A 14,838-nucleotide genomic window follows, 5' to 3' on the forward strand; every position below is an offset into this window, starting at 1 on the left:
TTTTGTGTTTTTTTTTTTGTGGGGTTTGTGCTGATTATTGTTTTGTGATTGCAAAAAGTGGAATTATTTTTGTTTGGTGTTTGACTTCTGAGAACTTTAACCTGTCGATAAAGTATGGTTTTGTTCCTCTTTTGAATAACCCACGATTGTCCTCAAAAAGGTATCTGCATTTTTTTGTATCACATCAATTTTTGTAATTAATTATAGAGTAAAATTTCCCCTTTTTGTCCATTTTTACAGAAAATTAAAATTGCCTACTGATAATTTTTTGCATATTGATTTAGGGTAAGTGTACGAAATTCCGGCCAGCTTGCAATTCCGGCCACATCTTTGTTCCTCAAATTTCCATGAATTTTTAGTTTCTGCATGTTATAGAGATTATACTATGCAATCAAACAACAAAAAATGTAACTTCGATAAACGAGAAGATGTTAAAAAGACTTTGGAAGGATTCCGGAAGGGCAAGGAACTATAAGAATGAAGGTGGTCGAAATAGGCCACCAAGGCTATGTCTACATTTTTATTCATTTTAAAATGGATTTAAAATGATTTTGGAGAAAATGAAGACGATAAACCGCCTACTAGGTTCTAAGTAACACTCCTTAAGAAAAATTAACAAAAAAATCAATTTTTATGAAAAATATTACATTTTGAACTTGTGACTTTGGCGCTTGCATGCAACTATGCCGAAATTTGGCACACTTATCCTACGCTCAGTCATCATCATCATCATTTTCAACGGCAAATCCCTGTTGGAGTCGTGGGCCCATGCCATACACGCAGCCCACGTTGTCGATCCTCCGCCACTTCAGGAAGATGTTCAGGTTCGATCCCAAGGCGTTCCAAGGTTAGATTCTGAATTTGATTCAGCCACCTCGTCCTAGGTCTGCCTCAAGGTAGACGCCTCCTCACAATGGCTTGCATATAGCTTTTCTGGGGAATCAGTAGTCAGGTAAATTAAATTTAAAACAAATGGAATAAATATAAAACGAAGCAGTAAATAAAACTCCCTTTTATCAACGATAAAGTGTAATGTTATATTTTTTTTATATAGGGTAAAATAGCCTAATTCAGAATCTGTTCCAATAGACAACATTTTATTTTAATTTATTGGATTTTTGATTTATCTGGATCTGGAGGGCAAAGAATGAAATTAATAATTACATTTAAACATATCAGACATAGATAATATATAATATAAATACAAATTTAATAGAGGAAAATGCCCATGCTTCGTACGATCCCAAGCTTTATAATGACTAAATTTTTCCTATGTTTCTCAATAAATACGAAGCATGAGTAGGGCACTTTTCCCTACTGTATAAAGGAAAAATACTATAATTTTCATTTGGAGTAGGTTCTAATTTCAGCTTATTATACTGTATTATTAACCAATTGTTCTTTATTTTAAGTAAGGGTCATAGGATGAGATGGTAAAAAATCATTTTTTTTTCAGATTACATAGTAGATTTGCATCTATACTTTGACAGAATTTGGGGTAATAGGACATCTTTTTAGGGTACCTTTGAAATCGGGCTTTTTCTTCTCAATAATAAATTCAGCTCGACAAACCAATATTGAAGCTAAATTGCATTATGATAAGCCTCAATTCCTTTTGAAAATATGAGAAAAAAGCTCAATTTGAAAGGTATCGCATTTCAGAAGTGCCGCACTTCCCCCTATAAGAAAACATACCAAAATAAAATATATCTATTAAATAGATTAAATGTCATATTTTGAATATTTTATTTGTTTTTATTTTAATTTTATTAGGCCCCATCCACAAAGTGATTCTCCCAAATTTCAATTTCCCATTACTTGATAAGAATTCAGAGAAAACTCTCACGAACAAGAACAGAAATTCCTTAATCCTGCAATGATCTTTGAATCATTGCCTGATAGAGATAAAAATGTATTTAATTGCCCTTTTCTCGCTATTATGCTATTATACGCATAGTTTATGTCGATTTTCATCTTTCATAATATTTTCCTTCCATCGCTTTGCTGATTTGGATTCCTGGTGACAAATCCTTTTCTTAGATTAAATAGTGCTTGCAATGGTTTAATGTAAAGAATTTAATTTCATAGAATAGGAAACCGACAAAGTCTTTAATTTGTACAAAAATTTTAAAATTTTTAGAGAAAAAAAATACCAGTTGTTTGTTTGTTATTTAATTCTAATAATATCTAGGGGAAAGTACTCTCCCTTTGAACGTTCATATCTCTGAATAATGTAAATTTTCTTTTATTTTTCCTAAAAGACTTACACATTTCTATTAAATATTAGTTAGCTTATTATCAATAAATTAATAATTATGTGATAAATATATATAATTCTCTTAGGAATACTAAAAGAAATGAACATTATTCGAAGGCATGAACGTTCGATGGGAGAATACTTTCCTCTACCAAGTCTATTTATGAACATTTTTTCCAAAGAAAAGTCGCAGAAAATTTAAAGTGAAATTCTTATGACTGATTTCTGAAGTATTTTATTCAACTTTCTAAATTTAAACAATATTATTGCTAAGAATTTCTTGTGTGCTAAAAATTTGTTAATCGGCGTGATTTATTTAAGTAATTTTTAAGAACAGAACTATTGAGTTTTTTAATAATTAAATCGCCAGATTCCTTGTTACCTAGGACCAAAATATGGATTAGAACTAAAATTAAACTCATTAACCGCGGTAAGAAATTAAATCCATTTTGATAAGCAAGAAAATGGCTCATTTCTTAATAAAATTTGCTAATAAAATATTTCATTAGGGGAAAGTGCTCTCCCGTTGAAAGTTCATGCCTTCGAATAATATGAATTCCTTTTATTTTTCGTAAGAGACTTACAAATAACTGTTACGTAATTATTAATAATTGTTTATAAGCAAACTAATATTTAATAGAAATGACTCTTAGGAAAAATGAAAGAAAATTCACATTATTCGAAGTTGTGAACGTTCGAAGGGAGAGTACTTTCCCCTACTTACTAATTTTCATTTTTAATTAAAATTTTTCATATATTTTCTTACCATTTTTACCAAAATACTTACCAATTTGCTGCAGCCGAATAGTGAATATCAGTAATTTCGGGATCTAAGAAAGTTTCGGACTTTGAATTGTTAGGATTGGTTATTAAAAAGTCTTCTTCTTTTTAATCAAATAGTAAAAATAATAATTAAAAAAAATTGGAGTTGGCATTATGGACTAAACAAACTATAAAATTAACAGATTAAGGCATATAAATAAAATAATTTGTTCATAACTAATGCAAACATTTTTACACAAATTATACGAAAAGTTACATTTAATATTCTGTCTAATACGACTTCATGCATTTCCTTACAAATTGTATAACAGACCAAAAAAATTCTTTCAAGACAGTTGGGGGTTGATACCAAAATGGCCTATTTTAAAAACCAACTTTGTAGCGGAATATTTTTATTTGAATTGTGTACAATTTTTTAATTATGAAAGATATGAAAAAACACAATTCGATTATATTCTTTAAAAGATTTCAGAAATTTAACCCCGTGAACTTGTTATCTAAATCTCTATCAAAAGAGTATAAATACGTGTAAATTCTCATCTTTCATACCAGTTTAAAGCCTTTCCTTTGTGAAAGACAGCAAGAATTTTCCAGTGTTATCAAAAAGAATTGCAATGTCTTCGTCAAAATGTTAGTTCTTCCATCAACTTAAAATTGGTAGTCTTGCTTTTAGCTAATTTTGCGCTCTTTACAGTGATTCGTTTGATTCTTATACAGCACAAAGTGGGTGATGTAAAGGAGGATAATGTAACTCGTGCACTGACCATGATCAGGAGCGCTGTGGCCAAGGAGAAGAAAACCACAGTTCCCATCCTTGTAGTTCTTCCAGAGTGCTTCAATTCACCTTATGGTGTTAAATTTTTCGATAAATACGCTGAAACTATTCCTGATGGATACACTAGCAAGGCTCTTTTTGGAATAGCTAAAGAACTAGGTATCTACCTGGTTGCAGGCTCTTTCCCAGAGCGCGATGTCCAGAAGCCAAAAACGCTATATAATACATGCACAGTTTGGAATCCTAAGGGAGAATTGATTACTAAGCACAGGAAAGTACATCTTTTCGATGTAGACATCCCAAATGCGATCACTTTCAAGGAGTCAGACGGTTTTACGCCAGGAAATCAGTTCACGATTGTGGATGTTGGACCAGCAAGGATCGGAATAGGTGAGAAAAGTTTTATAATATTTTAGAGAAATGCTGAGGATTTCTTTGAAATTTTGTAGGCATCTGCTATGATATTCAATTTGAGGAATTTGCCAGAATCTACAGAAATGAAGGATGCAATCTGTTGATCTACCCAGCTTCCTTCTCCCTGACTACGGGTCCTTTGTCATGGGAGCTCTATCAGAGATCTCGAGCAAATGATACTCAGAGTTTCGTTACGATGGTCTCCAATGCCAGGGACTACGCAAATGAATATGTAGCTTGGGGTCATACAATGTTAGTGAATCCATGGGGTCAAGTGGTGAAGTCCTTAAAGGAAGATGAAGGTTTCATTGCCACGGATGTTGGTGAGTAGCTGACTAATGGGAATTAATCTACAATTATCTTTTATATTTCTCAATTCCTTTTCTGCAGATTTCACTATTTGTGATCAAGTTCGAGAACAAATCCCGGTTATCCATCAACGTCGGACTGATCTATATGATATTGTCGTTAAAGTTCCGATCAAATAAATTTTTTGGAATAAGAATATTATGCAAAGAATGTATGATAAAGTCTATCATGTAATTGGTTATTTCAGTTGAAGTTCAATAAAAATGATAAAATTTGATATTTTACGGTGAAATGCTTTTATTTATTTATTTCATGACTTTTTTGATCTTTCGCTCGTTCTGCAACTTTTGCTTTATCAGTTTCATTACCAATTATACAAATTTATCTAAATTGCATTAATTTGTAGGGTAAATGGAAAATTTCCATATTATCTCGTTCTTATCCTTTTTTTTTATATTTTTACTGTGTTTTTTCTTAAATGAGAAGTTACTCAGGCCATTGTTTGGTGTTGTAAGATCAACAAATAAATAAGAGTTAAACCAATAAAAAATAAGTTTTTCTACGACGCCAGTAGTTTTGTTACATTTTGCAAATTTTCTTGTTCTCCTCTGAACTTGAATGTACTCTTTTGCACAACTAAATAAAAATATTTAAATTAATTTTACGACATTATACATTTATTCTCATTCAATTTTATTGCTTTACTAAAATATAATAAATTCATATAAAAGTCCTCAATACATTAAAATAATACCATTAGTTCTGAGCCCTTCTAAATCGATCTTTAAAAGCTAATTTATATTCTCTGATAAAGCTCTTTAATTTAAAATTGCCAATTTTTTTTAAGTTTTTAAGCTCAAATGCAGCTCTCTTTATCGCGAGAAAATTTCAAACCATAGCACTCAGTCTTTAACTAAAAATTGGAACAAGTTTAACTGATAGGGTAAATTAAGCTAACTCAAAACCTGCTTCAAATGGAAATTTTTCGTTACTCTAAATGGAAACGTCACTGTTTTCATGATAAATACAGTACTAAATTACTATATTTATATATTTTCTATACCTGAGTTCCATTATTTAATTAATTTTACTCCAAATAAAGGGAAAATCCATTTATATTCACAAATTTTAATTTGTTAATTTCTCAGAAAAATTAAAAGTGTACCTTTTCACCATTGAACTTTTCATAGATCAACCATGTTTTCCAATGAAAAACACAATAAAGTGATTGTTGTTTATTCGTTTTTGTTTAACATTTATGTCATATTTCTGGCTAATTTTAGTTAAATTAAGTGCTAATCTTTATTGTTAGCGGTACGTGAAGTTTTCAAATGAAATAATTACCTATTTCGTGAACAAAAAGGGTTTTTCTGAAGTGTCTGCAAATGCTTCAATAGGAAACCTCGGAAATATGATTTTTTTGGAGAGATTTTCCTATTGTTTTAGATGGGAAAGGCGAAAAGATCAGGAATAAGAACAAATCCTGCACTCAGGAGCAACTCAACAAGGTTTTGGTAGCTTTTCGTCGCGGTTTCACTTACACTGTTTGTCTCCAATTAGAAAATTTCCCTTGTCTCCATTTGGATCAATATGTTTCCAATAGAAACATTTTACGCTCGCGTATTTTTCTTGCATTTAAGAAGTTATCAAATTTTATCTAAAGAATTTTCACTAAATAGTATAACATTCTAGAAGAGTCAAGGTGCAAATTTATGTAATTCTCTTCAGAAAAAATATGAACTTAATGTGTTAAATCTTTTCTCAAAGTTAAAGCGTCTGGAAATGGTTTTGAATTAGGACATTTACCCTACTGAATATCTAAATTTAATTTTAAGCGTTCTTTATCTCAGAATTGAGGGAAATCATTTATTTAACAGCATCTCACAATATTTTGCATGAATCAAATTATTAAATTAAAAAAAAACTTTCCAAAATGCACGAATATATGAATAATTTCCACCTAAGAAACTTTATTACTTTATTTCGGAAAATATCCCATGTCTTTCAATCCTTTCAATAATCCCTTATGTATTAAGCATAGAACAGTGTTATATTTTTTTGCTTCACTCTATTTTTTCAGTTTAAAATTGTGATAAAATTTTCAAACAAAAAAAACATACTCGTACACCGCAAAACGCACAATTATCCATGACTAATTTAAATTATGCTTGGTACTACTTTAAAAAAAAAGTTCAGTGGTGAAAGAAAGGAAACAAACACAAAAATAAAACAAACATTACATAAGAGGTGCGATAAGCTCATAAAATACTTCAATCTTGTTTAGAGAATTCTCAGTGAAAATAAAAATAAATCATTAGGCCGGAATGTTTAGAAATAATCTTACAGATGCTGTTTACTCTTCACCAGAGTTATTTTTGAAGCGTTGTAGTCCGAGAAAGTGTAGAAAATTGGTGCAAAAACTCTTTTGAGTTATCATTGAATCTATGAAAAAAAAAATCTTGAACGAATTAGCTAAAATTATTCGCAATATGGATAGAGATACATTCCAGCCTGACGATTTCGTAGGTTCCTCTTAACAGAGAGTGAATCGGGCTTCCAAGCGACAAAAGTGGGAGTCACCTTTTGGGTAGCATTGGGGTTTTGTTGAATTCTTTTAGAACAGTGTGGTCTCATGGAAATGTAGTAAAACATCTCAACAAGAGATACTACACTAAAGCCCATGAAGAGCCCTAATAGCCCTCCAGTGCTGGCTGGAATTATTTATAAATTTCACATAATCCCGAATTGTTTCAAAACAACTCCTATATAGGTATTTTGGATAGAAAACTTACATAGAAAATCAGTAAATCCAATAAGCTCTCCTTTGGTATAGCTATGAATGGTATTTTCCACAAAATACAGGTGAACAACAGCTATATTATCCCTAAAAAATATAAATCTTAATAAAGAGAATTGAAAAGTTAAATAGATATAGAAATAGTACATTGCAAAATCTCTGCTGTACTTTTTGAGAAAATTCTCTCGCAACAGAAATTTTCCTACTCCAAGGGGACTGGTGGAGGATCGTCTCTCGTAATCAATCTCATAACAGGCAGGAAGGCAGCTGCAAGAATGGCTGGAATTGTTAAATACGAGAGAAGCTAGGATCATCTCATAGCACTTAGCATCCTTGAGACTACAAATTTCTGCATCCGCTGTTGTTTTGGGCATATAGTAAAGGATACAACCGCACTGCTTACTAACAATTAACGACTCACACTCCATTTCACAGTTCTCTTGGGTGTAGGTGCGGAAGTAGGAGAGATTCCGCTCATTAGCAAACACACACTGACGCTGCTCTATGGGAACCCTGGAAAATCAATATTAAAGTTTAATCTGAAAAGAAGGTTTGTAACGATGATTGTTGCCTTTAGTAAAATCACTTAATTCTTATCATAAATTAATATTGTGGTTCAGAATGGAATAAATAATTATATATTCGCGAGTTCAATTGTCCAACAAAGTTTCGAATCCTCTTTTCAAACTATTACATCAGAATTCAGTTAAAATCGGTAAACATTTAGATTTTGTTTTATTCTGGGAAGTCAGTTTTGGCCCATAAAAATCGTTGATATTATAAACATAAATAGTACCATAATGTGATTTCTTAATAAATTCATATTCTCACTAATTTTTTAATAGAAATTAATATAGGAGAGACCGGGGTACATTTAGCCAGCAAATGAAGCTTTTTTCGCGGAAGATTTGTGAAAAAATGATAAGGTGTATCTAATGTTTTTTTTTTATGTTTCATAAGTAGCATTAGGATATTGGAAAAAAGTATGATAGATTAGCTACACGTGACCCGGCATGGGTAGATATAGCTACTTTTGGGGTACTAATTGCCACCAGTTTTCCCGACGAAATTTTAAACTGGAAATACCAAATATTGTTTAACTTGATACATTGAAGCCCACTGATGCTAAATATGTTAGGGTAAAATGAGGTAATTTGGAACCATTTACTATTTGGAACACTTGAGATTTTCTCATTGTTTCAGATGAGCAAAAAGAAAACAAAAACCGCAAAATTAGAAGAAAAACACGATTAAGAAGAAAAGGAACAGATTTTTTCCTTTTGAATCTCTAAAACAGTGAGAAAATCCCAAATGTCCCAAATTGTATATGGTTTCAAATTACATCATTTTAGCCTACTTAAACTTAAATAAAAAGACTTTAGCCGACTAAAAGGATTTTTGGAGAAAAGAACTTGTGTGAAATTCTAAAATAGATAGCGGATTCGTATTCAAAAAATGCAAATTATTTAGAAAATATTCACCAGTGCATCAATTTTGAAAAATAAGTAGGTAATAATTGTTATCTTAGGCAAGGAAAATATTTCAAAAATAGGGCTAAAAAATTCGATATTTTTTATTTTCTATATTCCTTGTTCGAATTCTAAGAAACTTACGATATTGAAGAAGGTTTATGGAGGCTATCTATAGAAAAAAAATTTGAACCGCTATCTTTTTTACCTTGGAAGATATTGAATTTTGAATTTTTCGATTTGTGACTTTTTGCCCCAGTCTCCCCTAATTTTCATCTAACAATTACGCGTATTAGTGAATAATCATTGATAATTTTAACCCGCCATGGAAGAGTAGCTACATATCTGCCCCAAGGGCTGTTTCAGTATTTATTATCTTATATAAAAAGTAGATTATTATAATCTAAGTGAAAAATACCTCTTAATTAACTTTAAGCCAGAAATAAAGTAAAACTATGAGATTTTGACTAACAACTTAGAAAACCAAATGCTGGGCCAAAAACTGTAACATCAAAATAACAATTTTATACCCATTTTATAAAAATGCATCAAATTGTAGGGTAACAGGATCAGACTTATAAATATTTCTGGGAATATGGGGATGTGTTCTTGTTTTCATTAAAAAATACTTTGCTCAATGTACATTTTAAGGGAAATGAGAAAAATCCATTGTGTAATTCTACCCCTGGCTAATGGTACCCCGGTCTCCCTTAATAATTTAAACATAAATTGCGGCTTCTTGACTAGCAGTAGGGGGAAGTGGGGCACCTTTGAAATTAGGATTTTTACTTATTTTCAAATAAAATTGATTTTTATCCGTGATATAATTTAGCTGCACAGATTGAGAAGCTAAATTTTTGGGTACATACCGCTTTATTACGGATTAAATTCAATGATAATAAAAAAAAACATTTCGGAATAAGAAACTGCTTAAGAAAGTAGGTATGAAAATATCTTAGCATGATTAACAAGCATACGAACAAATAAAAAAGTAAATCCGAGAAATGCAATTCATTTATGGGTAAATTACCGATTCACTAATGATCAAGTCCATTATATACGCGTTAGAAATTTCAAGGTATTTAAAAAAAAATCCAAATTTAAGCAAATCATTTGAAAAATAGACCCTCCAATGTGGTTAAACTTTGATGTTCGGAAATTCGATATCGAAATAGTTTTCGAACTTAGGTGTCCAAGGACGAAATATTGATTACCGAAAACATATCCGAAAATGAAAAAATAGGAGCCGTTTTCGAGAAAAACTAAAAAAAGCCTGGTTTTGGAGGGGAGGAGGGGAATGGAGCAAGATAAAAAAGACTGCCCCAGATAATGTTGATTTATGGGGGGTCACCGAAGACCGGAAGTCGATATCTCTTACCGTTTGGCCTATAGCCGTGTGACAAGTTGATAAAAAGTGGATTATATAACTGCTCTCTCTCTTTGAGTTCGAACAGTAATAGGTTAAAAATCCAAATTCCAAAAGTACCCCACTTTCAAAAGTGCCTCACTTCCTCCTATAGGCCTTTTTTGTGATAAAATTGTTGGTATTGGACATCAATAATGCAAATTGTGTTAATGTAAATTCGTTTAAAATAATACTATTAGAAGAATACTATTAGAATCACACTGCATTTTTTGCTGTCTATGGAGTTAGAGTAATTTGACAACGACTTGTATAAGATATTAGCGCGTCCACCGGAAAAACCTGTAGTCGCTACGACATTTGAATTTGTGATACTGAAAAATTGGCAAAATTCAGGGCAGAGCATTCACATACATTTTTCGTACAAAAATGTGGTATATTTTTTCTTAACCCATTCAGTCAATGTACCAGAAATACTTGAGATAGAATGTTCATATTTTCGGATTAGTTTTCTACAGATTAATAGATGAATTTTTTGAAAAGAAAAAAAATTTACCTCATATGGGGGCACGGGAAGCCCCTATGAAACACACGTCTTAACGGTCACTGAATTTAAATTCTGTGCATTAATTCATTACAATCTCTATTGATTTATTTAGAGTAACTGTTCAAGAAAACAATTAGGCAACTAGAATTCAAATCAGGATAGAGGAAAGAGGCCAAATTTAACAAATTCGACTGGATGTCGTATTTTCCGTCCGCCATTTTGAACAAAAATTTTGCACAACTTCCGCGAAGCGAGAAAAGAACAACAAAATGTATTTCCGTCTCTGTAGGACAATTTTTTCCAAGTAACTGAAGAACTAAAGTTACTAAAAATACATTCCCGACTTCAATTTGGATAAAAATTGCCCAGGAATAAATCATTTAAAATCACTCAATTTGCGTATGATGTATAATACCATGGTAAGGAATGGGTTAAGGAGCAATTTTCGTCAAAAATTGCATTTTTGACAGAATTTTGACCTTTCTGCCTGCACAGCTGCAGGTAATTTTCTTAAAAAAAAGCTTTTTTTTTTGACGAAACTTGCTCCCAATGTGTAGAGGACATTAGAGAAAATTTAAATTTAAAATTTTCCTTTAAATTTACCTGCGAATCATTTCAGATGCTGTATTAATTCTGGGATTCACAACGACTCTCACCTCAGTACCTGGTGCCACGAAAAAGCCAAAATTTTTGACTTTGGGTGTTTGGGTTGGAGCATGAAGAAGGATCTTAAAGCCATAACTATTTGTTGAGGAGCAGTAGTAGTTAGAAACATCACAATTCAATCCTACAGTGAGTCCCATGTCATGACCAGTTCCAGCAGCTTGTCTTGGAAAAGCATTTTCTGGCATCTCTTTGGGATAACCCGTCTCTGGGGTCCAATCAATAGGAACGCCCTTTGAATAATTTGCATTACTGCCTTCTAATTCCCACATATTGTCATTTCTGAAATTAATATGCCTTCAATTTGAAGTTTTTCTTGAATCTGTTTTGTTACTTACATAGTTGTGTGGAACATAAAATCTGGATGAACAGTATTAAAAGTACAGCACAGTCCATCATCTGTTAGGGAACTCCAAAAGATATCCATGCATGGTACTGTTTTTGAAGCAAAGCGACAGAAAATTAGGGTCTCACTGCAAGGTTGTGAGGCATTCATGAGAAATCTTTTCAACTGACTCCACCTGCCAGTACTATTATTGTTCGATTTAAATTCTTTGCTTGATCCACATAAACTGTCCAGCATAGAATCCTCAAGACTTCCTTTTAAAGCTATACGAGCTGCACTTATCCGGGCTTGATTCATATTGCATATGGTAACAGCGGGAAATGGAATAGTAGTCAAAGGAATTCCTATTGGATTGATGCTAATAATGATGGGAGTCTCACTCCACTTTTGCCAGACGTTTGAAATAAAATATCCCGACAGGACAAAAACCACTACAAAAGACACAACGAAGAAGCATCTCTCGAATAAGGACATGGTTGTATCACCCATATACTTAAGACCATGGAGAGAAGCATTCATGAGATAATGCTGGAAATTTTCGCGGATTGTTGGTTTTTCCTCAATGATTTCCTCCTTGGATGAATTTATAGGTTTTCTGGCACGAAGCATTTTCCTGATGTTTCTGAGATCAGAGTAATAGTCGCACTGAAGTCTCTTTTCAAATCAAATTGATTTATTAAAATGCACTTTCTATTATTTAGGATTTAAAATTTCATATCGGAAAATGAAAGTTTTATCTTAAAATAAAATAAAATATTCCATTGAATAGAACTTCATCATTTTAACTTTTTTTGCCATCATATCCTTTTTTTTTAACTTTTTTGTATACTGTCGTAATTTTGTTGAATTACTTACACTACCTATATTTCGTATTTTTGAACAGTGAGAATTTCGTATTTTTATGAGATTTCATACTCTGACTCTGAAAATAAGAAAAATATGATGTGCATTCGCAGAATCTTTGCTGATTGTACTCGATCAAGCAGTAAAGCTCTGATCGAGCTTCACTGTTTGATCTTAAAGAAAGATGGCTCATACAACCTGAGAAAGGGTTTTCCGCCGTTTTACTCTGGAGGTTGGTTACCAACGCTAAGACGGCGGTGGCCGTTATCACACAAACATTGAAGTCTTTGTACACCTATATCTCTGTCTAAATTTTTGTTTTCAAGAGCTCTAGCTCAAAAGCAGTACTTGAAATAAATGAAATGAAAAGTGCAGTAGGTATACAATTTGTTTGAGTCAGCAAATTAAGGGGTTACATGATGAGTTTCTCAGGTAAAAAAAAATTTTATTTTTTTTATTTTATAGTATAATATTTGAAAAATATTTTCTGAAAATTTCAAGTCAATCGGAGTAAAACTCTCGGAGGTAGAGCAGTTTTAGTTATGCATTCTGCCCGCACGCTCATATTGTTGTAAAACTTTAAACGCGTTTTTCTCAAAACACCGTTTTACAATGCGGTAGTCAAACTTACTCAGAGTCTACTGAACCGATCTTTCTGAAATTTTGCATACTTGTTTTGAGAAGTATTATCTACTGCTTGAACGAAGGATTTGCACTCCCTTTGATTAGAAAAATTTTTACAATACAAAATGTGTTGAAAAATAGGGTAAAATTGATACTTTTTTACAAAAACTTTTGCAAAAATCCAAATTTTGTTCTTTTTTTTATCAAAAGACCCTTCGTTTATCCAGGAGTCCAACTAATCCTCTAATAGAGTATTATTTGGTTTCTTGATTTTAGATGAATCTACTGAGAGAAATCCTGCCTACCGCAAGGTCTGTTTTTTGAGGAATGGTTCCGAAAATTGGCTACCAACGATCGAATTTTCAAGTTTTCAAAAATTTTATTTTTTAAATTTTGTTCTAAACTTACTCTTTCATATCCCAAAAGTTGGAATTTCTATAATATTTTCGACACAATAAATTATTATCAGAAATATGCTTATTTTTAACCTGAGAGACCCATATGTAACCCCTTCTTAAACGGTAAGAGGGTAAGAGATATCACGTTCAAGTGTTCGGTAACCTTAAAAAAAATATATACACTGAGAATAAAACAGGGATTCGATTAACTTTTTTTCCTCGTAACCTTAACACTTTCTAGGTGTAAAAATATATCAACATTTTTTAATGTTAATTTTACACCTTTTGCAGGGTAAAATCAACATGAAAAAGGGTAATTTTAACCCCTAATACATCTAAAAAGCATAAAATTTACACCGATTTCGGATCAATACCGCAGGGTAAAATAAACATTTCCGGAATGTTATTTTAACTTTTCCAGATTTCTCTCAGTGTATTATCATACTTATATGACATAAAAGATCTCTATTCTGGGTTTTTTTCAAGGTCAAATTTAATCAATTCGGAGTGGAGGGTTCATTTTCCAATCGATTTGCTTAAATTTGGTTTTATGGAAAGGTCTTGGATTTTTCTATCGGTCCAAATGGGTAATAAATGAATCAATGGTATCAATTATTCTTACTTTTTTTTTTAATGTCAGAAGTTAAAATTCAAGTCCATGTTTTAAACTTACTTCAAGTTAAGATGTAAAAAAATACAAAAAATGTTGGCTTTTTAATTAAATTTCTATTTTGAATTTGTTTTCTGATGATCTATAAACATCGATAGTAAAGCGATACCTGGAAAATTATGCGAAAGTATAATTCGCGGAAATCTGAAGAAAAGTTAAAGTTCTGAAGAAAAAAAGTTAATCGCACCCTCTTTTTTTACTCAGTGCATAAACTGATACTTTTTTATAATGGTCATACGGGTCATACGTTTCAATCTACTTATTGCAGAAAAATATAATACAAAATAAATTCCAAAAAAACTTCTTCTATTTATTTAAGACAATTAAGTCCATAAAGTGTACAAGCGAACAAATTGAATTATCATAAACAAGAAATTCCAGTTTCAACAGTAATAAAGGAAAACCCTGTTGTTTTATATAAATGGGATTGCACAATAGTGATGCTAGGGTAGAGTAAGCCCTTTTCGCCACCTTAAGGTTTTGTACCCTTGTAATTCGTACAATTTTTGTCGAAATAAAAAGAAATTTTCTGTACAAGTGCTTTGAAGCATTGTCTCTCTAATGAACCAGGAGAATTTCC

At 31.8% G+C, this 14,838-nt stretch overlaps 2 protein-coding genes across 2 annotated transcripts; one reads left to right on the forward strand and one right to left on the reverse strand.

Annotated features, from left to right (window-relative positions):
• Positions 1–3,603: 3,603 nt before the first annotated feature.
• LOC129801960 (omega-amidase NIT2-like) lies at positions 3,604–4,816 on the forward strand. Its single transcript, XM_055847463.1, has 4 exons — positions 3,604–3,670; positions 3,735–4,205; positions 4,265–4,552; positions 4,620–4,816. The coding sequence occupies exons 1-4, from the start codon at positions 3,655–3,657 to the stop codon at positions 4,715–4,717; spliced, it is 873 nt and encodes a 290-aa protein (XP_055703438.1). The 5' UTR covers positions 3,604–3,654; the 3' UTR covers positions 4,718–4,816.
• Positions 4,817–5,193: 377 nt separating this feature from the next.
• LOC129801969 (pickpocket protein 28-like) lies at positions 5,194–12,360 on the reverse strand. Its single transcript, XM_055847475.1, has 5 exons — positions 11,716–12,360; positions 11,318–11,659; positions 7,483–7,848; positions 7,331–7,422; positions 5,194–7,249 (listed from the first exon to the last, which is right to left on the reverse strand). The coding sequence occupies exons 1-5, from the start codon at positions 12,330–12,332 to the stop codon at positions 7,017–7,019; spliced, it is 1,650 nt and encodes a 549-aa protein (XP_055703450.1). The 5' UTR covers positions 12,333–12,360; the 3' UTR covers positions 5,194–7,016.
• Positions 12,361–14,838: the final 2,478 nt, after the last annotated feature.

This window comes from Phlebotomus papatasi, chromosome 1 (assembly GCF_024763615.1).
Source record: "Phlebotomus papatasi isolate M1 chromosome 1, Ppap_2.1, whole genome shotgun sequence".
Lineage (NCBI taxonomy): Eukaryota > Metazoa > Arthropoda > Insecta > Diptera > Psychodidae > Phlebotomus > Phlebotomus papatasi.

Bases quoted from the DNA above. Each gene is read 5' to 3' on its own strand.
- LOC129801969 (XM_055847475.1), bottom strand. From the start codon at position 12,332: ATGCTTCGTGCCAGAAAACCTATAAATTCATCCAAGGAGGAAATCATT. The intron at 11,660-11,715 runs GTAAGTAACAAA...TATTAATTTCAG, and splicing joins TTTATGTTCCACACAACTAT to AAATGACAATATGTGGGAAT. The intron at 7,423-7,482 runs GTACTATTTCTA...TATATTTTTTAG, and splicing joins TACAGCAGAGATTTTGCAAT to GGATAATATAGCTGTTGTTC.
- LOC129801960 (XM_055847463.1), top strand. The intron at 4,206-4,264 runs GTGAGAAAAGTT...GAAATTTTGTAG, and splicing joins ACCAGCAAGGATCGGAATAG to GCATCTGCTATGATATTCAA. The intron at 4,553-4,619 runs GTGAGTAGCTGA...CCTTTTCTGCAG, and splicing joins TTTCATTGCCACGGATGTTG to ATTTCACTATTTGTGATCAA.